The sequence below is a fragment of the Cervus elaphus genome, chromosome 4, assembly GCF_910594005.1.
Source record: "Cervus elaphus chromosome 4, mCerEla1.1, whole genome shotgun sequence".
Taxonomy (NCBI): domain Eukaryota; kingdom Metazoa; phylum Chordata; class Mammalia; order Artiodactyla; family Cervidae; genus Cervus; species Cervus elaphus.
This window is the reverse complement of record NC_057818.1, coordinates 61,736,472-61,762,196: the sequence shown is the minus strand read 5'-3', so window position 1 is coordinate 61,762,196 and position 25,725 is coordinate 61,736,472. Positions and strand designations below refer to the sequence as shown.

The 25,725-nt window shown below is 43.6% G+C and overlaps 2 protein-coding genes and 1 non-coding gene across 6 annotated transcripts in view; 2 read left to right on the top strand and 1 right to left on the bottom strand.

Annotated features, from left to right (window-relative positions):
• The window catches only part of LOC122689309 (zinc finger protein 665-like), a 162,657-nt gene that overhangs the window by 76,629 nt on the left and 60,303 nt on the right, over positions 1-25,725 (top strand). The window contains exons 1-3 of one of the 4 annotated variants that reach the window (XM_043895693.1): positions 5,477-5,504; positions 7,948-8,008; positions 11,290-11,416. The exons of 2 other annotated variants lie outside the window; for them this stretch is intronic. In XM_043895693.1, coding sequence (XP_043751628.1) covers positions 7,952-8,008; positions 11,290-11,416 — 184 coding nt within the window. In that variant the 5' untranslated portion in view covers positions 5,477-5,504; positions 7,948-7,951. Of the gene's footprint in view, positions 1-5,476; positions 5,505-7,937; positions 8,009-11,289; positions 11,417-25,725 lie in introns of those variants that run through there. One more of the 4 variants, XM_043895668.1, reaches the window with a different exon arrangement.
• On the bottom strand, positions 872-978 carry LOC122692927. Its single transcript, XR_006340739.1, has one exon. It is a non-coding gene; the product is annotated as a U6 spliceosomal RNA (small nuclear RNA).
• Positions 14,367-16,229, top strand: LOC122691437 (zinc finger protein 160-like). Its single transcript, XM_043897987.1, has one exon. It carries the CDS (start codon positions 14,367-14,369, stop codon positions 16,227-16,229), a length of 1,863 nt encoding a protein of 620 aa, XP_043753922.1.

Here is a 25,725-nt window from a genome sequence, read left to right as displayed (position 1 = left end):
GATGGAGGAACCTGGTAGGCTACAGTCCATGGGGTCCTAAAAAGTCGGATACGACTAAGCAACTTCACTGGCACTGGTACATTCAGGAAATATTGACAACTATATATCATTATATAGTTATTATATAAATAATTAGTATATATAATTATTCTATATAGTAATATATATTATATGTAATATATATTATATAAATTATTATATAATATATAATAATTATATGTATTATACAAGTTTTTCTCAAGTATTTGAAGCTATGTCATCACAAGCATGAAACAGAAACACTTTTTACAAAGAAGAATGTAGTTCTCATTAAAGGAGACTTTTTTCTTCTCTAATAATTTTTAAATATAACTCATTCAATTCGCTCTATGCCTGATACCAACATGACATTATGAACCTACTCTACTCCTTTCAAATTTTAATAAAAGAGCAAAAACAAGGTGGGGTGAGGTGGATTTATACTGGGGGGTGAGGTGGGTATGGGTGTAGGGTACTGCTGGGTCCCAAGAGGATTCAGAAGTTGTTTTTTTTTTTTTTTTAATTTTTTTAAAATTTTATTTTATTTCATTTATTTTTATTAGTTTGAGGCTAATTACTTTACAATATTGTAGTGGTTTTTTTCATACATTGACATGAATCAGCCATGGATTTACATGTATTCCCCATCCCGATCCCCCCTCCCAGCTCCCTCTCCACCCTATTCCTCTGGGTCTTCCCACTGCATCAGGCCCGAGCACTTGTCTCATGCATCCAGCCTGGGCTGGTGATCTGTTTCACCCTAAATAATATACATGTTTCGATGCTGTTCTCCCAAAACATCGCACCCTCGCCTTCTCCCACAGAGTCCAAAAGTCTGTTCTGTACATCTGTGAAAAATATGGAACACTTCATGAATTTGCATGTCATCCTGGCACAGAAGCCATACTAATCTTCTCTGTATCATTCCAATTTTAGTATATGTGCTGCCGAAGCGAGCACAGATTCAGATCTTTTAAGGGGTCAGGATAAATGACAATCGAGGGACTCAGCCACACATATGCATGTATCCATTCTCCCCAAAACTCCTGTCCCATCCAGGCTGCCACAAAACATTGAGCAGAGCTCCCTGTACTATCAGATGTTGCTGTTTTGTAAATGAGTTCATTGGTATCTTTTTTCATATTCCAAATATAAGTGATGTCTAATGTTTGTCTTTCTCTGGCTTATTCACTTAGTATTGAAAGGCTATTGCTGAGCCGTGAAACGCTCCAGGATTCTTGGCATCCAGAGGAGAGGAATTCAATCCGGGGCCAATGATGAGGTTTGATCGCTTCGAGCTTTTGTGTAATAAAGTTTTATTGAAGTATAAAAGAGATAGAGAAAGTTTCTGACATAGACATCAGAAGGGGACAGAAAGAGTGCCCCCCTGCTAGTCTTTAGGTGAATGTTATATAGCTACTAGCAGGCTGTTAATTGGAGAAAGGAAATGTCTCAAAACTCAGAGATTGGCATCAGGCCCCTCACCCACATCATGCATTTTGAGATAACATTGGCACAAGGTGAGTTGTCCCGGGCCATAAAATGATTGACATGAATATTGAGGAAAGTCAGGTTCCTAAGGAAACAAATAGTTTCATTAACAAAGATTAGGACAACAATTGTATGAGGAAAACATACTGGTTTGTTGAGCCATTATCGGTTCTGAGTCTCTTAAGTGAACCGACTTGAAGAAAGAGTCTAGGGTAAATACATAGTTCGTTAACATAGCTTAATAAAAATATTTCCATAAGAAAAACGCATTGGTTTGCTCAAGGTTTGAGAAAAGTTAAGTTCAGGTGGAACCAGGTGTCGTCATAGTAACACAGAATTTAAGAGAAACCTATACAAATTTAAAATTTTGAATAGAGAAGGGGAAAATATCTGACACATGTAGTTTGTTTCCTCCTCCTGCCACTTAGAGAAAGATAAAAAACGTTGACACTTGTAGCCTATATCCTGCATTTGGAGACCCCTGACCTTCCTGCTCGTTACCCTCTCAGTATGATAATTTCCGGGCCCAATCACTTTGGTGTTTCATTTTGTTTTCCCAACAATGTTGAGTATTTCTTGGGTAATTCAGTTCAGTTTATCTTTACTACTTCATATGTGCTAAATCCTCAGTATATCTACTCTTGGAATTTCATGAAGACTTTCCCCCAGGTGTCTGGGCCAAAACGTTTTAAGGTAACACCACATCTGTCCACATCCGCATGTACTGTCTGCATGTGGAATGCAGACAATTCACATGCAGCTTTCTTTCTCAGCGCACAGAAAACAACTGCCTGCTTTTTCACTTTGTTAATGAAGAAAGGCTTATTCTCACCAGCTATTTCTTCACCAGAGCACGGCTGGTAAAAGAGGAGATGAGGGGATAATTTAGTTACATCAGTGTGATATTTCATTACTGTCTAACCATACACATAATATCCAGGATGCTGTGCAAAGACTTTTTTTCCGGTGATCACCAAAGAAATGGCAAAATGGAAAATATTTTTCCTAGTATTGAGGCTGCAGGGCAGGGCTCTGTGGGTCTCCCAGGCACAGAGGCCTTTTTGGGTCCCATTTCTTATAGACAGAACTGCAACCTCCATGACCTTCTGTGAGTTCCAAAGGGCAGAACAGTTGCTAAGCAAAGAAGGATGCTCACGCCGGGATAATCGTGTCCAACTCTTTTGTGACCCAATGGACACAAAATAGGTTGCCATTTCTTCTTCCAGGGGACCTTCCCGACCCAGGAATGGAACCCAAGTCTCCTGTACTGGCAGGTGGATTCTTAACCACTGCCTGATTAGGAGACCACCTAAGACCCTGAACAAAACTGGATCTTGTCACAACCCCATCCTTTTACAACTTTGCAGAGGAAACAAGAATACAAGACTGTTACTGACTTGATCCTTAGCATATATCCCTAGCAGATGATATAACCTCTCCCTACGCACCAGGGAGGGGGTCTAAAGTGTTCCCTTTTAGCCTCGCACATATATAAAGCCAGTCTTCATCCTCCATAACTCTGTCTCTATGTTTGTATTTCAAATATTTCGGTTTGGCATTTGTGCACAGAGAGCCGAGATTTTGGCATCAATATGACCTCTGGGTTCTGGGTCAACCCAGACCTCTGACTTGTTGATTCAGTGGAACGGGTTTCAACATGTTCTCATGTTTCTAAGATGTGACAGGACCAGACACAACACAGCCCAAAGGAACATGCAGGGCTCCTCACCGATGTTCTAAGTTACATACATTGAGGTTCTCAGGCTTTCCTTGTTATTTTTATTATTATTGGGTTAATATTCCTAAGGTTCCATTTTTAACTATTACATGTGTATTTATCTTCTGTGACTTTTCTTGGTATTATAGCTTACGATGACAGAGTTGAAGCTTACTTCAGATCCTGTAATTATGGACAAGAGCAAAGATTAAAGAATTCTCCCACTTCACTTCCAGCAAAAGGCTTACTGCCAAGAGCCACCCTTCCCCATTATCACTAATTTAAGACCCCCCACTAGGCCCCCTGTTTCCCTGGGAAAAAACCAGACACACCCTCCACGAATTCCCAATCTGTGCCCTATCAGTGATGTGTTGCTGTTGTTTAGTCGCTCAGTCATGACTGACTCATTGCAGCCTCGTGGGCTGCAGCATGCCAGGCTTCCCTGCCTTTCACCATCTCCTGGAGTTTGCTCAAACTCATGTCCATTGAGTAGGTGATGCCATCTAACCGTCTCATCCTCTATCATTCCATTCTCCTCCTGCCTTCAATCTTTCCCAGCCTCGAGTTCTTTACCAATGAGTCCGATATTTGCATCATGTGGCCAAAGTATTGGAGCCTCAGTTTCAGCATCAGTCCTTCCAATGAATATTCATGGTTGGTCTCCTTTCGGATTGACTGGTTTGATCTCCTCGCTCTCCAAGGGACTCTCAAGACTGATCTCCAGCACCACAATCCAAAAGCATCGATTTTTCTATGCTCAGCCTTCTTTATGGACGAACTGACATCACTTCTTTAATCACATCCCGAGCTGACTACTGGAAAATCCATAGTTTGTCTATAGGGACCTTTGTTGGCAACGTGATTCCTTAGCTTTTCAATACACCATGTAGTTCTATCATAACTTTCCCTCCAAGGAGCAGCTGTTTTTTAATTTACTGGCTGCAGTCCCCTTTAGCAGAGATTACAGTATTGAACTGTTTCCTCCGCCCACAGCGCCGCGACGCCCCGCCCCCACGCGCCACGACGCTCCGCCCCCCTGGGGCCGCGACGCTCCGCCTTCCCGCACCGCCCATCCCACCGCGCGGAGTCGACCCACCCCGCCCCGCCCCTACCTCCGCGCTGAGTAGCCTCGCCCCACCGCGCTGGGACGCTCAGCCCCGCCCCGCCCCACCCCGCCCCTCCCCGGGCCTCCCGCCGCGCCGAGTCGCCCCGCCCTGCCGCGCCAGTACGCTCCGCCCCGACGCTCCGCCCCGACCCTCCCGTCGCGCCTAGACTACCAGCTCGTCGCGCAGTGAGTTTCCGCCACACTTTTCCAAGGCTTTATCCTGGTCCGGCTTTTCTCCATTACCCACCCCTGACGGCCTGGCCCCACATACAGCCGTTCAGCTATATGTCTGCGCGTGCGCGCACCGTGACTCACGTGGAAGCCGAGAGCGGCGAGTGGAGGTTCCAGCGCAACGTGAGTTTTTGCCTTTGGACTCAGACTGCCTCTCGCAGTCTCCTTTTCTTTGTATTCCGGGTCTGAGGGACGCTACTAACTCTAAATCCCCGCTCCCGCCCCACCACCCCCAGCAAATTCAGACGTCTCCGTAAGCGGCGAAGGGGCGCGTGCCTTTTGCTTTCAAGTCCGCACTGAAGCCGGTTCGTGCTTTTGAAACACTGGAACGCTGCGTTTCGCACCTTTTCCCGGTTTAAAACCGTTTATTGACCTCACTGACCCCTCTACCTTTTCTGCACCACATACAATTCTATTAAGCGAGGTGGTGTATTCGCTCCACGTTCTTCAGCCTCTCCTTCTCGGGCCCTGGAGGCCTCGCCGGCCGCCCCGTTCCCGGAGAGGCCGCGTTCTCTCCCCGATCTTGGGATTCTGGAGATCCCACCCCGCTCCTGAGACACCAATTCCCTCCCAGCCCCTCTGTCCTCACGTCTCCTCAGACCTTCCCCTGATCCGTGGTCGCGAGAGGTGACCTGAGCCAACCACGTGACACCCATGGTTCTTCGGCGCCAAATACCAGCCGCTGGAATTTGGCTCTTGGCGGGATGGTCTTTCTTATTGTCTACCCTGTAAATACTGGGCGGAAGGCGGGATCAGGAGAAGCAGACAGCGACTCCTAGAGAAATCGAAAATTGAGAAAAGCATGTGGGACAAGCGATGGCAGTGAAGAGGATTGTGAAGAACTTGGAAGAGACAGCTTCATGAAAGAGAATGAGCCTTGTAGGGAGCGAGTGGGGAAAGGAGAGAAATTCAGAGAAAAGCAGGATCTCCGGAGAGTTAACGGTGAGCAACATAGGGAGGTGTGGTTGTTCCTTCCCACCATTTGCGAGCCCTGTATCTCCCAGAGTTTTCTCAAATCCATGTACGTTGAGTCCAGGGATGGTTTCTCCCCATCTCGTCCTCTGCCGCCCCCTTCTGTAGCCTTCAAGGGAGAGGGGCTGTAAATCAGGGTCCCAAAGAAGGCAACAGTGGAGACGCAGTTCACATAGATAGCCCGCGAAGGCGATACAAGAGTTGGGCCCAGAGCAAGAATATCCTGCTGGGAGAGAAAGGGGACTCCTAGTGATTGGAGGAGCTGAGGAAAAAAGCGAGCTGAAAGGAAGCATAGCCACTTGGGAGTGCCAGAGAGTTGGGAGGAAGGGAGGGCAGAGATGGAGGAAGAAAGGCAGAGATGCAGGGAAATTGAGGCTCACCAGGGAGGTTGGAGAGAGAGCAACTTGAAGGCGCACAGATGGCAGAGAGAGGCGGGATGGGAGGCAGGGAAGAAGTAGAGAGGAGGACAGGCACAGCAGGAGAGCAGAGATGAGAGCAGAGAAAGGGAGATGTAGAAAGAAGTAGGGAAACACTCTGGAGAAGGAAATGGCAACCCACTCCAGTATTCTTGCCTGGAGAATCCCAGGGACAGAGGAGTCTGGTGGGCCGCCGTCTATGGCGTCGCACAGAGTCAGACCCGACTGAAGCGACTTAGCAGCAGCAGCAGTGCTCGCTCATGGTATTTCAATTCCTAAGTTCTTTTTTCCTACGTCTTTATTTCTTAATTGGCAGAATGTCATTGTCACACAATTTTGTTTAAGAAGGGCTCATGGGTGCTATATTCCTAGGTTTCTCAGGTTTAAGAGTCTGTTGCTTTTATATTTAACAACGTTTTTGTGTGGTTACAACATCCTGGAGTGCACTTTCTTTCTCTTAGATCATCGTAACCACTGTCTTTTGTCATTAAATGCTTCTGTGGAGAAGGCAAAAAAAAAAAGAAGTAGGGAAACAGATCAACCAAATGAAGTCGAAACAGCTAGTGTGCAGGTGGTGGTGGGGACTAGATCCAGAGAGTGCTGAAGCAGTTGGCTAAGAATTATTAAGTCGTCATGCATTGATTTTGGGCTTTAAAATCTAATGCAGATCTTGCTTCTTTAAATTCTACAGAAAAGAATGAGAATATCAAAGCTTCTGTCTGTGAGGCATGTGTATTTTGTCATTATTTGTATTAAAAGAGCATCCATGTGTAGAGCCTGTTGAGGTGAGGGCTGGGGCAGTGACTTGTTTCTCTCAGGTGTGGATCATGCCCTTCCCTGTTCCTGGTGAGGAGTAGAGGTTATGCGAGAGAAGAAATGGGGCAAGAACTGACTGACTCTTACTACATGATGCCTTTTCAAGCAACTTTAACCATGTTCTTTGTGATGGTTTTACTTTTGGCTTTCTGCTTTCTTTACATGTAATTATTTTTGTAGCTTGGGATAAAGATTTGTTTGTACAATAGCGACTTTCTTGTAAACAATTCTGGAGATTTGTCTCACTTGGGACAACTTGGAAGAATGTTGAGAATATTATGGTAAGTGAATTAAGACAGACAGGGAAAGACTGATATTATATGTCCTTCTATTATATGGAATGTAAAAAAAATGAAAGTCACTAGTACCAGAGGGTAGGATGGTGGTCATCTGGGCTGGAAGGTCAGGAAGATAGGGAGATGTTGGTCATAAGCTACAGACTTTGAGTTGTGACGTGAGCGCGTCCTGGGGAGGTATGTGCAGCATACTGACCGTAGTTAAACCTACTCTGTTCCTGCTTGCTGGGAATTTGCCAGGAGAGTACGTCCTCAGTGTTGTCACCACACACAGAACATGGGAATCTGGTGGCGATGGATGTGTTGGTTAGTGGTTTGTGATAAATATTTCACAGTGTACACATGTGTCACATGGTCACAGGGTGTATGGTAAGTATACACATACTCCTTTGGTTAGTCAATTCTCCCCCATCAGACACATTCTTCAGGATCTCGTGTGGGGCCTCGCCCCCAGGAATGTGCAAAGAGTAGCAAATGATTCCGATCATGATCTTGCATTGAGTACCAGGGCTCTTAGCCTCCACTTCTGAGACTGAGATCAGGCCCTGGGAGAGGGGAGGGTGCTCAGCTCTGAGTGGGGCTGGACCAGGGCCTGCTGTGTGACCTGATGGGCATCATGGGGTCAGTGGAGGTGCCCCCTGCTGCTGTGTGCATGAGGCCTCATCAGGAGGGGAGTGTGATCCAAGAGAAAGTGTGGGAAAGTCCCGTGTTGGTCTCTGTGTGGGAGTTGACCATCCTGATTCCCTCCTGAGACAGTGTGCCCAGGGGACTGTCTGTTCCTCATGGTGAGGGCTTCCCTGAGTGTGTGGTTGTGGCTGAGGAGGGGGTGTGTTGACTCTAAGCATTAAACAGCATGTTTTCTACTTTCATGAAAAAACTGTGAAGACTCATGGACGAAGAAGCCCAGAAGAGGACACAACCGGAGTCAGGCATGGCTCTTTCTCAGGTAAGGTCATATTCTCAGTGGATTCTCACGCTGGTTTCCTGAAATGCCCTTCTCTGGACTCCGCAACGTGACTTGACTCCACACTCTCCTGTCTGACTCCTGTACATGCACACTCACCCAGGGCCTTCCCTCAGGGCCTGTCGTCTCCACTTAGATCCCGTGTCCCCATGACCCGGTGACCTGGCCCTTGTGAGGAGGTTCCCCTGGGCACCATCCTGGGCAGGGCTTCTCACCCATGAGCTGGAGACGGGGTCTCAGTGCTGTTGGGCAGCAAGGACTGTTTAGGGCCCATCTGGATGCGCTGTCTGCTCTCTGTCAACCAAGGTAAAGAAGCGGTACGTGGACCTCAGGTATTAACATGTACAGTACACGGTAAAATCTGCCAAAGAGGCCAGTGAGTAGAAATCACTTCTGACTTTTTATAGTACTTTTAAAACTAAATGAGTACCTCCTTGAAAACTTAAGTGTTTGGGGATGGAACGGAGTGTTCCGAAAGAGATGTCAGGGCTAGGGAGTGTTTCGTTACACCATCTAATTTAAACTGTAAAATAGGCTTACTAATTTTTTTCTTTGACCACATGCTGCAGCTTCCAGGGTCTTAGTTCACTAAGTAGGCATCGAACCTGAAACCCTGAGGTGGAAATGAGGGATCTTAACCACTGGACCATGAGGGAATTTTCCAACTTTACTGATCTTGATTCAGTATTTTCTTAATGGATTAAAATAATGACCCTGTTACCAAGTACATACCTAAAATTAAGGATAAAAATCCCATTATTATTTTAAAATATACTTATTCCTGTACTGTATCTTCATTGCTTCAGTGTCTTTTCCCTGGTTCCGGCGAGTGGTGGCCACTCTCTGGTTGCAGTGCGCACGCCTCTCATTGTGGTGGCTTCTCTTGTCTTGCAGCCCAGGCTCTAGAGCGCGCCGGCTTCAGTAGTTTCATCTCCTGGGCTCCAGAGCTCTGGCTCAGGAATTGAGACTCACGGCATAGTTGGCCCGCAGCATGTGGGATCTCAGAGCAGGCAATAACCCACATCTCTTGCATTGCCCAGTGGATTCTTTACCAGTTACCGTAGGGAGGCCCATATATTTTTAAATACAGGTATTTTATAAAGATTGGAAGAAATCTTCTGTATTTTATTTACTGCTTGTATTAGTTTTAAGTTTTTTTGAACTAGAAAAAGATAATGTTGAGGACTTCCCTGGTGGTACAGTGGCTAAGAATGTGCCTGCCAATGTAGGGTGCACAGGTTGAATCCCAGGTCAGGGAAGATGCCTCAGAGCAACTAAGCCCATGGGCCACAACTACTGAGCCTGTGCTCTAGAGCCCGGAGCCATAAGTCTGGAAGCTCGCACTCTCTAGAGCCTGTGCTCCAAAACGAGAGAAGCCACTGCAGTGAGAAGCCCCGGCACTGCAGCTGCAACTAGAGAAAGCCCACTCATAGCAACGAAGACCCAACATAAGCAAAATAAATAAGCTTTAAAAAAAGAAATAGAATGTTGACAAAGTTACTGAATGAAGAAGTAACATGAAAGAAGAGAATGGGAACCCACTCCAGTATTCTTGCCTGGAGAGTTCCATGGATAGAGGAGTTGGTGGGCTGCCGTCAGCAGGGTTGCAAAGAGTCTGGCATGAGTATGCAGGTAAAGACAACTTCCACACACAGCAGATTGAGCTCTGGAAAATAAATCTAAGCATCTAACTTTCCTCTTGCAGATTATTCAGAGACTTCCAGTAGCTTTTGGATTAAAGTCCTCAATCCAAAAAAAAAAGTCCTCAATCCATAGGTCTTGCATAAATTAGCCTCTACCTGGCATCACCCCATCTACATTCCCTGTGTCCCAGTCACACTGGCTGACTTGCAGCTCAGTAAATATCTTCCTGCCTCAGACCAGCACTCAGGCTGTTCTCTCTGCTTGCAACACTCTTCCACTTCCCACCTTGCCAATCCTAAGTGTTTCTTCCTCACAGAGACCTTGTCTGATTTCTCAATGTAGGTTAAGACTTTCTGTTTAATCTTGTCTTAGCACTGGGCCTCTGTCAGAGCACTTATTTCAATAGTAACGTGAAAATTGTGGATGAAATTGGCTGACTGGCTGCTAGATAGTAAGCTTCATCACGTTCACTGCTGTATTTCAAGTTTGAGGTGCAAAGCTAACGCTGAATAAATTTTGATAGAATGAGAGAAAAAAAGAAAACTCTTATTGTTTTAATCAATTGTGTGTTTCCAGGTGCATGCATGAGTGCATAGATATTTAGCTCCATGGTTTTATTACAAAAACATCATCTCATAAATAATGGTGTATGCTCTGTAGCAGTTTCAGTTGTATCTTAAGTGTATATCATGGCGTTTTTTTTTTTGCATCGTCGCATGAATGATGTAAATTGTAGCAAGATTACTGACATTGTGTGGGTTGTGATGGGAGAGGGTGTGACCCTGTATCGTCACAATTTATGCTCTTCTATTGTAATTTCAGGTTCCTTGAACTTCTTTCCGGTATTCTCAAGGAACTCTCTGTGGATGCTCTTTCCTTTTCTGTTCCGGTATTCTCAAGGAACTCCCTGGATGCTCTTTCCTTTTCTGGTAGTTAAATCGTTGATTATTTTAGGTTCATTTGTTTCTCCCAACCACCTGAGCTCAGGTGCTGTTCCCTTTCTTTTTTTTTTTTTATTATTTTTTGTTGCCTCATTTCTTAACTGTTTGATCTGAGCGATTTCTTAGAGTGACAGGATATACTCCCCAGTAAGGTGGACTCAGATCTTTCTCTAACGTGCTGTTATGTTGATGACAAGTTCACCCGTGTGACGTCTTTAGAGTAATGCTTAGTGTGTAGGACAGGTGCTGAAACACCTGTCATCAATGTGATGATGTCATCATCATCACAATGTGTGTGTAATTTTAAAGTCACTGTGGACTTTGTGGTCTCTGAAGACACCAGTCTTGCTGTAACTCAACTACATAGTGACACTATGTCACTCCGTGTGTTGAATGTAACACTTCTGCATACACAACCCAGTGTTGGTTTTGTGTATTTTTCATGTATTCTCCACATACGTGACAAATTCATGTTGATTGCAGGATATCATAATCTTAAAAAAAAGAGTAAATTAGAAATTCAATTAGAGACCAACAGTTTGCTTGAAGCAGCTTGTAATGGATCTATCAGAATATTACTTCAACTGAAGTGAGCTTTACCCCTCTCAACTCTTCTCATTTTGTATGAAACTAAGAACCTTCCATACGGCCCATTGGTGAAATGTGTTTTCATTTCAGGCACAATTGACCTTCAAGGATGTGTTCATAGATTTCACTCCCGAGGAATGGGAATGCCTGGACCCTGCCCAGAGGACCTTGTACAAGGATGTGATGGTGGAGACCCTCAGGAACCTGCTGTCTGTGGGTGAGGATCACTTCCCCCTGAAGTGGGGATCTGCCCTGGGGTACCTCTGCATGTTCCCTCTGTACCTTTTGAGAGTGCCTGTTTTTCCTGACTAAGCTCAAAACCTTGTTGACTCACACGTGTAAAGCTTCGTGATTGGCATCAGGAGTTTAAACTTGTCTTTCCTTCTGGTGACCTGCCAATGTGTGATACACAAGGAGTTTTTTCAGAACTTGAGCATTTATGAAGCTGATTTCAAACTTTGAAATATCAAGTTGCCTGTTTTCTAGCCCTGTGTTCTTGGTTCAGTAGTTCTTAGAGAGGAACTAGATACCTGCTGCATTTTGTACTGTACGTTATACTGTTCCCTGTGCATTCAAAAGGAGGCAGATAGTAAATTCATTTGAGAAGCATTTTTCTGTTGGTTTATAATGTCCTCACCCCTTGGCTGACAAAAGAGCTGGATTCTACACCTGCCAGTGCAGAAGACACAGGTTTGATCCTTGCTCTGGGAAGATCCCACATGTCACAGAGCAGCTATACCTGTGTGCCTCGACTACAAGCCAGCACTCTAGAGCCTGGAAGCTGCAACTACTGAGCCCACATGGGACAACTACTGAAGCCCGTGCACCCAGGAGAAGCCACAGCAAGTGAGGAACACAAACACTGTATCTGGAGCCTAGCCCCTACTTACTGAACTTGGAGAAAAGACCAAACAGCAATGAACACTCCCCTGAGCCAAAAGAAATGAATACATTAAAAATTAATATATTAAATTAATATCTATTAAAAATAATAGATACATTTATTAAAAGAAAGAGAGGTTGGATTCTAGAAGAAGCCACAGTATGTGGCATTACTTGTGAGTAGGAATTTCTGTTTCTGATCTGAACATTATCTCCATACTTGTGTTATGAGGAGGAAGACCCCTGGATTGTGGAGAATGAGGTGCTAATAGCAAAAATCCAGATGAGTGGGAAAGTATCAACAGTGTGATCACAGGTCAGCTGTCACAAGGACAGAGAGGAAGCCACACCATTCATGGGGTTTGGGAAACTCTCCAAGTGGGCGAGTTCTGTGAGAAAACAGATGTTTAATGTTTGTGAATCTCACAGGATATTTTTCTTCTCCCTAACTGACAGCTCTGTTCTTCATCATGTGAAATGTACAGCACCCTCCAGTGGAGCTGTAGCGCCCACAGAGATGAAGGCGAGGTCTTTGTTTTTGGCTTGTCCTGGGTGTTTTGTGCTGTGCGGACTTCTGTCTGCTGGAGACGAGTGAGGGCTACTCTGTAGTTGTGGGGAGCACGGTTTCTCTTTGTGGTGGTTTCTTTAGTTGTGAAGCATGGGCACTGGGCACACGGGTGTGAGCAGTTTTGCCATACAGGCTCAGTATCTGTTGTTCTTCAACTTATTCTCGGTGACGGATTCTTTACCTTTGAGCCACAAGGGAAGCCCCAAAGCTTGTTCCTTTACCTATATCTTGAGCCAGTGAACTGGGTAAGTTTAGGTTACTGTGTAGATAGGGACTTGATGTATAATGATTATCGTACAAGTAGAGACTGTTTCTCATATTTTTTGTTTTTTAAAAATGACAGTCTTTTTGTATTACACAATATAACTGACATGAGCCACTCATTAATGTCATAAAACGACTATATGTCTATCTACTGATATATTTTATGTCTATCTACTGATAGATTTCTAACAGGTGTTTTAAAAAGTATTTATTTTTTTATTTTTTAAATTATTTTAGGGAATTCCCTGACAGTCCAGTGGATAGGATTCAGTAGTTTCACTGCAGCGAGCCTGGATTTAATCCATGGTCAGGGAACTAAGATTTTGTAAGTCACGTGGTCCAGCAAAAAGAAGAAAAAAAAAAAAAATATATATATATATAGTTTACAGAATTCTATATTTTCTCAATGCAGTATTTGTTGAACAGTTTCTAACTGCCATTTATTTTTTACATTATTCATTAGAATGCTTCTTTGGCATTGTTTACCATTCCAGTGTATTGCCTGTTTGATGGTTGTTTGCTCAGTTACTCAGTCCTGTCTGACTCTTTGTGATCTCATGGACTGTAGCCCACCAAGCTTTCCTATCCATGGAAGTTTTTTCAGGCAAGAACAGTGTACTGGGTTGTGATTTCCTGCTCCAGGGGATCTTTCCAACCCAGGGATTGTATCCCCCTGTGCCGTGTCTCCTGCATTGGTAGGCAGTTTCTTTACCACTGAGTCACCTCTCTAGTCCTGTATGTTCTTCACCATTTAAACATGTATAAGTATTCATAAAGTGTACACAGTATAACATTAGTTTCTCCTCAGTTATGAGACAGCAGTGTGTTTAGTACAAAGTCGGATGAGCCTTGAGGTCATGGTGGGAAAAGACGTTTTCATTTCAAACTGACATGAGTTTGCTTAAAATGAATGTTTTCTGATTGTGTTTGAAACTACACTACCCTAAAATTAATTTGAATTGCATATGATTACTCCTTTTTAAAGAGTTCTATTTCTTTAGTGTTCTATAGTTTTAAGATCATTGTGAAGATTCATAATTGTGTTCCGGATCGATAGGACTATTGGTATAATATCATGTACTCAACAGGAAATAATTTATTTCAGTATTGTGAATAATAGAATACCTGCGATTCTTTATGTCTTGTAGATATGTCTCATATACATATGGTCAAGAAATTACACGCAAAAGCAAACAGTGGTAAAGGGGAAATTTTTCAAAGAGTGATATTTGGAAGAACTGAAAGCCTTGAAGTCAAAGGTTTTCGCCTCAGGAAGATCCAGGAAAATATACATGACTTTGATTGTCTGTGGACAGATGATGAAAGAACTGACAAAGGAATGTCTACATCCCATAACAAAAACCTCACTGATGGAAGAGATCATCCTAGTAGAAGTGATGCAGGAAATAGACCTTTTGAAAGGCACAGAGCAAGCTTTCAGGTTGAATTGCACATGGTACAATCTGAAGGGATAGTTTTTAAATGTAGTCAAGTTGTGACAAACGTCAGGGCCACAGGTTTATCACCTCAGAGAACTGGTCATGTCTGCAAAGGCTTTTCTCATAAACATGAGGATGCTGTTATGCATCCTTCAGAACTGTTACCAGGCCATGAAACACAAAAGAAAAGACCTTACAAATGTACTGAGTGTGACATAACCTTTCTTCAGGACTCAGAACTCTCTGGACATCAAACAATCCATACTGGAGGAAAACCATATAAATGCAACGTGTGTGGAAAGGCTTTTAATCAAACTAGAAAACTTGCAGTTCATTGGACTATTCATACTGGAGAGGAACCACACAATTGTGATGTATGTGGCAAGGCTTTTGTTCAAACTGGAAACCTTGCAGTTCATCAGAATATTCATACTGCAGAGAAACCATATAAATGTGATGTGTGTGGTCAGTGCTTTCAACAAAGTACACACCTTGAAAATCATCAGAGAACTCATACCGGAGAGCAACCATATAAATGTGATGTTTCTGGAAAGGCCTTTAGTCAAAATGCAAGCCATGCAGTTCATCAGAGACTTCATACTGAAAAGAAACCGTATAAATGTGATGTATGTGGCAAGGCCTTTAGTCAAACAGCAAGCCTTTCAGTTCATCAGAGAATTCATACTGGTGAGAAACCATATACATGTGATGTATGTGGCAAGGCCTTTAATCAGGATGGAAATCTTGGACCTCATCGGAGAATTCATAGTGGTGAGAAACCATATACAAGTGATGTATGTGGCAAAGCCTTTGGTCAACCTAGAAGACTTATACTTCATCAGAGGATTGATACTGGAGAGAAGCCATACAAATGCAATGTATGTGACAAGTCGTTTAGTCATACTGCAGATCTTACTGTTCATCAGAGACTTCATACTGGAGTGAAACCATATAAATGTGGTGTATGTGGGAAGGCCTTTCGTAAAAATGCAAGACGTGCAGTTCATCAGAGAATTCATACTGGCGAGAAACCATATAAATGTGATGAATGTGGCAAATGCTTTAGTGAAACTTCAGGCCTTGCAGGTCATCGGAGAATTCATACTGGAGAGAAGCCATATAAATGTGATGTGTGTGGCAAGGCGTTTACTCGTAGTGGACACCTTGCTGTTCATCGGAGAGTTCATACTGGAGAGAAACCATATAATTGTGGTATATGCGGCAAGGCTTTCAGGGTAGGTTCAAGCTTTGCTTCTCATCAGAGAGTTCATACTGGAGAGAAACCATATAAATGTGATGTATGTGGCAAGGCCTTTAGACAAACCTCAAACCTTGCAGTTCATCAGAGATTTCATACTGGAGAGAAACCATACAAATGTGATGTATGTGGCAAAGGCTTTAGTGAAACTTCAAGCCTTGCAGTTCACCAGAGAGTTCATACTGGAGAGAAGCCATATAAATGTGATGTATGTGGCAAGGCCTTTAGTCAAACCTCAAACCTTGCAGTTCATCAGAGAATTCATACTGGAGAGAAACCATATAAATGTGATGTATGTGGCAAGGCCTTTATTCAGACCTCAAACCTTGGAGTTCATCAGAGAGTTCATACTGGAGAGAAGCCATATAAATGTGATGTGTGTGGCAAGGCATTTAGTCGTACTGGACAGCTTGCTGTTCATCGGAGAGTTCATACTGGAGAGAAACCATATAATTGTGGTATATGCGGCAAGGCTTTCAGGGGACGTTCAAGCCTTGCTTTTCATCAGAGAGTTCATACTGGAGAGAAACCATATAAATGTGATGTATGTGGCAAGGCCTTTAGTCAAACTTCAAACCTTGCAGTTCATCAGAGAATTCATACTAGACAGAAATCTTAAAAATGTGATGTGTGTGGCAAGGCATTTAGTCGTAGTGGACACCTTGCTGTTCATCAGAAAGTTCATAGTGAAGAGAAACCATATAATTGTGGTATATGTGGCAAGGCTTTCAGTGTAAGTTCAAGCCTTGCTGTTCATCAGGGAGTTCATACTGGAGGGAAACCATATAAATGTAGTGAAACTTCAAGCCTTACAGTTCATTGGAGAATTCATACTGGAGAGAAACCTTATAAATGTGATGTATGTGGCAAGGCCTTTAATCAAACTACAAGACTAGACTTGCACTTCATCAGAGAATTCATATTGGAGAGAAGCCATACAAATGCAATGTATGTGACAAGGCGTTTAGCCATACTGGAAACCTTACTGTTCATCCGAGACTTCTTCCTGGAGTGAAACCATACAAATGTGATATGTGTGGCAAAACGTTCAGAGTAAGTTCACACCTTGCTGTTCATTTGAGAGTACATACTGGAGAAAAACAATATAAATGTGATGTATGTGGCAAGGCCTTTAATGAAGCGATAAAGGTTGCAGTTCATTGGAGGTTCCACACAGGAGAGAAATCATATAAATGTGATATATGTGGCAGAGCCTTTAGTCAAGCTGCAAACGTGAGTGTTCATCAGAGAGTTCATACTGGAGTAAAACCATAAAAATGTGATGTATGTCACAAACGCTTTAGTGAAACTTCAAGCCTTGCAGTTCATCAGAAAATTCATACTGCGGAGAAACTATATAAATGTGATGTGTGTGGCATGGCCTTTAATCAGACTATACAAAACTTGGACTTCATCAGAGAATTCATACTGGAGAGAAACCATATAAATATGATGTATGTGTCAAGGCATTTGTTTGTAGTGGTAAGCTTGCTACTCATCAGAGAGTTCATACTGGAGAGAAACCATATAAATGAGGTATATGTGGCAGGGCTTTCAGTGTGAATGCAAACTTTGCAGTTCATCAGATAATTCATAGAGGAGAGAACCTTAGAAATATAAAAATTGTGACAAACCATTTAGGTACAGTCATCCATAACTCATCATCAGGCAGGTCAGACAGGACAGAAACCATATAAATATGATGTATATGGCTGGTGCTTTACTTGAAATGACGAACTTAGAAACCATCGGCGAATTCATACTAGAGAGAAACATTAGAAATGTGACAGTTGTGAGAAACATTATAGTGCAAAAGTCGTGAGTGTGACAAAGCCTTTAGTCAGTGTTCAGTCCTTATAATTCAGAGAATTCATACTGTATAGAAAACATACAAGTGAAATGAATGTGGCAGAGTTTCTAGTGCATGTTCATCATTAACCACCCATTAGGCAGTTCATACAGGAGAGAAAGCACATGCATGTTATTTATGTGGCAAACCCTTCAGTCACAAGGAATGACGTTGCAGATCATCTGAGAGTCCGTACTGCAGTGAAAAGTTACCAATGTAGAGAGTGCAATAAAATATATCAACTTTTTGACCCTCAGAAAATTCAAACTTAGGAAAACTACAGAGATGTGCTAGGTTTGGGAAAGCTGTGATTGTGTGTTCAGGCCTAACTCACCAGCAGTTAATTTTTTTTTTTTACAATATTGTGATGGTCTTTGCTGTACATCAACATAAATAAGAATACATATGTCCCTTCCCTCCTGAACCCACCTCTCTCGACACCATATCACTCCAGATTGTCCCAGAGCACTCGCCCATATATCAAACTCACACTGGATTTTTTACATATGGTAATATATATGTTTCAGTGCCAATCTCTTAAATCCTGCCTTCCTATTTCTTTTGTGCTTTTTTCAATAGTTTTTCCTTAGTGTTACTTCTTCTATCCACATGTTATGACCCATATCTAAGGTTTAATTTACATTTCTTTCCTTCCTTACACTAATACATAAGTCTGTGGGTTATTTTGAGACTTGTAATATTGAAATGCATGTAGACAATGACAGGGAACATAGTAGGTGCCCTGTAAGTGTAAAGAAAGACATTTTCTTTAGTTCAGTTGATAATAAACTTAGAAATATTTATAAATAGTGCCAAGTTGATAATTTTGATGAAAATAAATTCTAGTGTCTTCTTAAGACTTTATATTTTACAATGTGCTTTGTTGTCCACAAGTGACAGATCTTTCAGAAACAGACAACAAAGACATGAGAGAAAATATATTGCAATTTTTCAACAAGAAGTAAATTGCCTAAACACCATCAAGTGATCATATAGCAATTTGACATTCCATTGCATTGAAGTATTGGCTTAAGTATTACATAAAGAAGAATGCATTTCTTTTTTTTTAGAAGAATGCATTTCTTATTAAAATTTAATCTTTAAATTTATTTTTGTCTCTGCTAAGTCTTCATTGTTCTGGCTTCTTTGTCTTTTTGCAGCAATTGGGCTATGAATTCTCCAGAGAAACTTGGCTGGGGTATGGTTGGAAACTGGCGTTTTGGTGCTTCCTTTCGTCAGTCCAGAGGAGTCAATGTCTTTTTGTTTCTTTGGCTGTGTCGAGCCTCTTTTTCCTGAACCACCCAACCCCAACCTGGCCACCACACCAGGTGATTTCAGTGGTTTCAGCAAGCAGAAGCGACTTTCTGGTTACTTGTGTGCAGGCTTCTCATTGCTGGGGCTGCTGCTGTTGTAGAGCACAGGCTTTGGGGCACAGGCTCAGTACTTGTGTTGCTCGGGCTTAGTTGCTGCGAGGCACGTGGCATCCTCCCACACCAGGGATCAATCCCGGGTCCTGTGCATTGGCAGGTAGATTATTTAGCACTGCACCACCAGGGAGGTTCTACTCAGTGTCTTTTAACTGGGCGCTATGTATAATACACTTCCAAACAAAATTGGGGTCATCAACCAATAACTGGGAGATCTGAAAACCAGGAGAGTCTCCCCCAAGCTTATCTGGACTTGCTGAAGAGGTGGATGGACCCAAGAGACCCTGAAACACAAAGGCCACCACACCAGGTTTCAGTTCCCAGGCCTCTGAATTATTTCAGCGTCATCAGCAGGACTCCAAGTACAGTTTGGTTCAGTCGCTCAGTCATGTTTGACTCTCTGGGACCCCATGGACTGCAGCACGCTTTGACTCCCTGTCCATCACCCAACTCCCAGAGTTTACAGAAACTCATTGTGTCGGGGATGCCATCCAACGGTTTCATCCTCTGTCGTCGGACGTGCAGGACTCGAAATGTTATGGCTACAGCTTTTTTCTTTCCATTGTGATTATCCCAAAGAAATTTAAGGTTTTATTAAAACTGTTACAATTACTTAAAGTAATGAGCATCAGTGGTGGAACACAAGACGTGAGAGACCCTCAAGTACGCTCGGCCCCGCTCGGCCCCGCTCGGCCCCCGCTCGGGCCCCGCTCGGCCCCCGCTCGGCCCGCTCACAAGTCCCGACGCAGGCGGGTGTCCTAGGCTCCTCCGCCCCTCATTGTCCCTTTCCTCTGGAACCTACGGCTTGGAAATATCTGGTATCTCCCCTCAAAGGACGTGAGTTTACAGAAATTACTGAAGCCGAGACTTGGTAGGTGCGGTCTCCCCGGCTTGTGTTGCACCGTTGATTGCTCATTAGTTTAAGGTACTGTTTTTTGCTTTTTAATCTTGTTAAGCTCCGCCCATAGGGTCTCCTCTACTCCATATGTGTGGTCTCGGGTCACTTGGAACCTTCCTAATCCACCAACCTTTCCTCCCTCAGTAAACTCTGTTGTTACCTTGAGAGGCCCGTGGTCTAATTTCCTTTCAGTGGAAAACGCTGAGGTAACATATATTGTGCACGAAACATATAGTAATTTGTTACTAGAGAGAAAGTCATTGTAATTGAGAACTGGCACTGAATAATTTTGTAAATATACCAAAACACTTGTTCAGGAACTAGCTTAGACTTTCATCTTTGCAACTGGTGGTGGAGCTGGAGTTCTTTCTCCAGTGTTAGGGAGTCGTATTACTGTCCTTTTCTGGTTTATTTGACCAGGGTCATAAATTGACTACAGAGACTCTTCATTTTAGGAGATTATTTTTAGTGATGCTGGTTACATGTATGAGCTCTAGAATCAGAGAAAAACATAAAATGGTCTCTATGCTCAGACATTTCCAACTCTTTGAGACCCCATGGAGTGTAGCCCGCCAGGCTCCTGTGTCCATGGGATTTGCCAGGCAAGAATACTGGAGTGGGTTGCCATTTCCTAATCTTGGGGATCTTCTGACTCAGGTATAAAACCCCCATCTCTTGCATCTCCATTGGCAGGAGTATTCTTTACCGCTGAGCCACCTGGGAGGCCTCTTTGGTCTGATACTAGTGTTTAATTTGAATTAAAGAAGTGAGTTTTGGTTGGTAGTTTTCCAGTCAGTGAGACCCAGTGTGGATAATGCTGATTTATGGACTGCTGACAAGTACAGTGGAAAGTGGTATATAATAGTGAGAAAGTATCTTAAGAGATCAGAGAATCTGAAGTCATTTGAGAGATAGTTTTAGGTTTTGTGCATTAGGGTTGACTGTCAGTGCTACAGTAAACCTAAGGTGATTATGTGGGGCAGTGGACAAGGAGCAGTTAGCTTCAAGTAATGAGGCCTGGTTATTGTTGGGAAGGTTGTTGGTGGAATATTGTCAGAGATAAAAAAATAGGTTGAAAATGCTTCTAGCTAACAGACCTTTGATAGAGAGTGACTCTCTATCAGGAGAGACTCGCCTAAACTTACCTGGACTTCCTGAGGAGGAGGATGGGCCCAAGAGGCTGTTGCTGATTTACCAAGGCTACTATGTCTGAAGCTCCGAATGGTACCTGTTTTTCTCCAGCCTGCATTCCCCTCAGGGTGCGTTGTTGTTGGGCCTCTGCAGTGACTAATAAGCTTGATCTTTGAAGAAGTGGAATGTCAAGATATTTTTCTCCTTACAGGTGTTACCATGAGGTGTTACTAAGAGCTGTGTGATTCACATTCCAGCTTGTCAGCTCTACACAAAGCCAGTTCTTGTTTACTTAAACTGCTTAAATTAATTCTAATTGCAGGAATATTTCTGGGTCCAGCCACCACCGCACATGAACCCCCACCCACCCCTCCCTACCGCCAGCCCGGTCACCACACCCGGTTTCAGTTCCCAGGCTGAACTGCTTCAGCCTCATCAGCAGGAATCCTGTTTTGAGGAAACCTTACTTTCCAACGCAATTATCCCACAGAGTATTAAGTTTTTACTTTGAAACTGTTACAGTTATGAGGAATCAATGGTGCAATACAAGACGGGAAAGACCCTCAAATTCTTCTAAACCTTGGCAAGATACTTGGGAACCCAGAGGAAGAACACAGCAGGTGTCCGCTCGGCCCCGCCCCTGACACGCCCAGGCGCAGGCTTGTATCCTACGCCCCACCCCTCCCTGTTCTGATACCAAAGGCTGAGGAGTTTCTGGTCTCTGCTTAGATGCAAGCCATTGTGCAGCAAATTCCTGAAGCCGAGACATGGTATGTGCGGCCGACCATTGGGAACCTGAGGTACTTGTTTGTTTTTGTTTTTGTTGTTAAGCTGCGCCTGTGGGGTCCCCTCTCCTCCCTATCCGTGGTCTCCAGTCACTTCGCACCACTCTATTCCCCGATCGCTTCCTCTAGCCGAAATAAATTCAGTCGTTGCAGTGAGAGGCCCAGGGTCTGATTTCCTGTCGAGGTAAGATCCTGAGGTAACACATACAGTGCACGAAATATGTAGTAATTTATAAGGAAAAGGTTATGACATGGCACTTGATAATTTTATAAGTATTAAATCACGTGTTCAGGAACTAGTTTCGAATTTCTGCTTTGGGACTGGTGCTGGAGCTGAAGTTCTTTCTCGGGTGTTAGGGAGGCGTATTACTGTACTTTTCTGTTTTCTATGACTAAGGTAGTAAATTGACCACAAAGACTTCATTTTAGCAGGTTATTTTTACTGATGCTGGTTACTTGTATGAGCATTAGAATCAAAGAGAAATATAAAATGGTCACAGTGTTCAGTCAGATCTCTTTGAGCTCCGCAGGGACTGTAGCCCGCCAGGCTCCTGTGTCCGTGGGATTTCCCAGGCAAGAATACTGGAGTGGGCTGTCGTTAAGTCACTCAGTCCTCTCGGACTCTGAGCAACCCTATGGACTGAGGAGGCAGGATTCCTGCCCTTCAACCATCACCAGGACTTGCTCAAACTCCTGTCCATTGAGTCCGTGGTGACATCCAACCATCTCATCCTGTTTTCCGCCTGCCTTCCATCTTTCCCAGCATCAGGGTCTTTTCCAATGAAAAGAAACGTTAGAAATGTAATGAGTGTGGTAAATTCTTCAGTGTACTTTCAAGCCTAACTTGCCATCAGATGATGTACCGAGGGGAGAGCCCTTGAAAATATAATTGAGGTTTCACTGCTTTTGGCAGTGGTTCATGTCTTATGCTTCATGAGAATATTCACACTGGATTGAGAACAAATGATATTGAATGTGGTCAGGCCGTTGAAAATCTACTTATTCTAAAATAGTTCATCACCAGTGCCAGGAATGTGAGCAACGTTTTCTCATTGGTCCCCCTTGCACCAGTAATCCAGTTGTTTGTACTGCACCAAGCAGTACTAATGTACTGGATTTTGAAGCTTTTAGGGTGTGCCTTAGACTTACCAAATACTTCATGAGTTAAATTGCAGTGAATATGCTGAGGCTTCATGTTATTGTTCATTTATCACTAGATGGCAGAATATTTATCGTGAAGAGAAAGCACACAGATGTAAAGTGTGTGGCAAGGCTTTTACCCAAAGATCATAAGTTGGAGAACATATTGGAGCTACACCTGCCAAATGCAATGAGTGTGGAAACCCTTTACGTTGAGTTCAGGTATGCATCTTGGAGGGTTTTATGTATGGGACATCGTGTAATAAAATAGACATATTTTCAACTGTGGTTTTACCAAAGACATGGATTGTGTGTATGTGTTTACTGTGCACACACAAATGGATATTTCTGGTCCCAGCTCTTTACCAGAGAATAACGGAGGTATGACATTAGATCTTGTGAAATTAAAGGCATTTCTTTGAGAAATGGGAAAATAAAAGAACATTTAACGTGATAAAACCAACAAAATGCTTCATTCTTTCCTTTTAACAAAAAAGAAAAAAGAAAAAAAAAAAAACCTAGTTTAACTGGTTAGTCTAATGGTCTGTTTTCTCCATTTTCTATGATCAGTGAAAAAAAGTGAGCTGTGAGGTGATATGAAGATGTTTCCTTCAGGTCCCTTTTTGACTTTTCTGTGCAAATGAGGAAGGATGGGCTGGATTGACCTGGAACCTTCCAACAGAGCCTGTCTATTCATGATGAAAAACGTGGCTCACATCCTACTTCTAAGTTGACCCCTTACAATGTGTTTTGTACCAGTGGATAGATGTTTGCAATTCTGTATTTTTAAAATATTTTACTGCAATCTTATAATAAAGAATTACCTGCTTTGTATCAGTTTGACCCAATCTTGAAAGAAGAGTTTCTTTTGCTCAGATACATGACAGATGTTCCTGGTGTTAAATCGGATGGGCAACAAGGACAAACTTGGCCCACTTGCCCTTCAGCCTCCCATTTCATTATTCAGTTATACCCGATTCTCTTCACTCAGCTCAGATCTTCTCATAAACGGCTTCTCTCTGGGCCTGAGGGAGCCCACTTGTACCATGGAGATGAGAGACTAGACCGGAAACTAGACTGGAGACTAGACTAGACTTGAGCGTGAGCAGCCCTGACCCCTGAAATGATTAGCCAAATTGGCTGTGTGTCTATGGGTGGCAGTTCTGGTTTGGAGAGAGTGTCTGGTGGTAATTAGAATTTTAAATAGATCCCAGTCCTCCCTAAATGAAAAAAGAAAAGGAAAACTGTAGGATGGAGGCAGGATCACAGGCTCAGAATCAGATGACTTCTATGAATAAGGCTCAATATGAAGGGAGATTTTCACGTCCTGACGTTCAGACCTCCACTGGCTTTCATTTGTTCTTGGGACAGAAGCTTGACTCCTCGCTGTGGCTCCACAGCCCTCTGTCAAGCTCAGGGCCCTTCAGTGTCTCCAGCCTCATCCTGGGAGCTGACCGTCTGCTCACGGTTCAGCCTGTCGTGGTCTCATTTTACCTTTTCTCTGTTTCCAAATACCAAAACCATTTCTGTCTGACATAGTAGTTCCTTTTCTCACATTCAGGTCACCCTGGCTCAGGCCATTTGTCACCCTTCAACTCTAGGCTCAGAGAGGTGTCCCAATCCCCTCCTATCAGTCTCTCTCATGTTCCCCAGGTTTATTGCCTCTGTATCAGTTGCCATCAGCAGAGATTCTTGCCCTTCTTCATGGGTTATTTTGAGTCCTTCCTGGTTCCCCTCTTTTTAGGGCTCATAGTGTTCCTCTTCTTCCCAGCATGGTTGCAGTACCTGATACTGGAACTGTCTTTAGATGACAGGACTAGGGTTGGGCTGAATAATCCTCAGGGAAGACCAAGAGAACAGGGCAGGTGATGAAGATATTTCCCATGTTCTAGACATTTCAGCTGTAATTGATCTTTACCCCATGTGACTACTTAATTACTCAAAAGAAGAGCAAAGAAATATAGGAAGTCCTGAAAAGCCCCCAGAACTGGTGTCCTCAAGCAGTAGACTAAGATGTCCCCATGTTTAGTCTGCTGAGTTTAATCAGCTGCAGCCCCCAGATAAGCTCTGTCCATCCAGGGACCAGTCACCATCGTGGACAGCAGCGTTGCCGTCTAGGAGTTCATGTGCTCAGTGTCAGCGATTGTGATTTCAGAGCGCTGAGGATGAGCAGAAATCCAAAACCTAACGGGGCAGGAAGGAGATGTTGGCCCCCCCACCCCCCGGCCCCCAAGAGCTAGAATATCTTCCCAGTAGGTGTGGGTGGTAAGAACAGGAGATAGTGAGACCTGGAGACCCTTGATTTGAGATTTCCTCATCTCAAATGCCTTTGCACCTGGACTCCATAATGTCCCCAGGTGGTGGCCGACTTTCCCAGGAGGGCCAGTTTCTTGATTTTCATCCTGAATGTGAGTGTCCTTTGGGTGGTAGCTCGTGTGCACTCCTCTTGTGATCCCCTTTGCCAAAGGCCCCTGTGCACTTTAGTCTTGCTTAGTCCAGTCATGCAGGGAGGAGAGGTAGACAAATGGGGAAAGCGGAGGGAGCCTGCTGGGGTCTGCAGGAGGCTTGTGTCAGCACTTGGGGGCATCAAGGTGAGGCCAGTGAATGGAGTGTGCACCCATCCCAAGTGTAGTTACAGGGACAAGGGGTGTGGGATCTGTTGGAAAAGAATGTCTCAGTTCAGGCTGGAGAACCTGGAAGTGGTTTGTTGGAGAACCGACATGGAATGGTTTGAGCTGTTCTAATGCTTTAGCTCATATTCCCTGGGACAGCAATACTGAGGCTGAGATTTGCCTGCACAGGTTTGATTGGACAACTCATGACCACACGTGAGCAACAATGAAAGACGTGGAATTGGGCCAGAGAAGTCTTTTCCACTGTTAGAA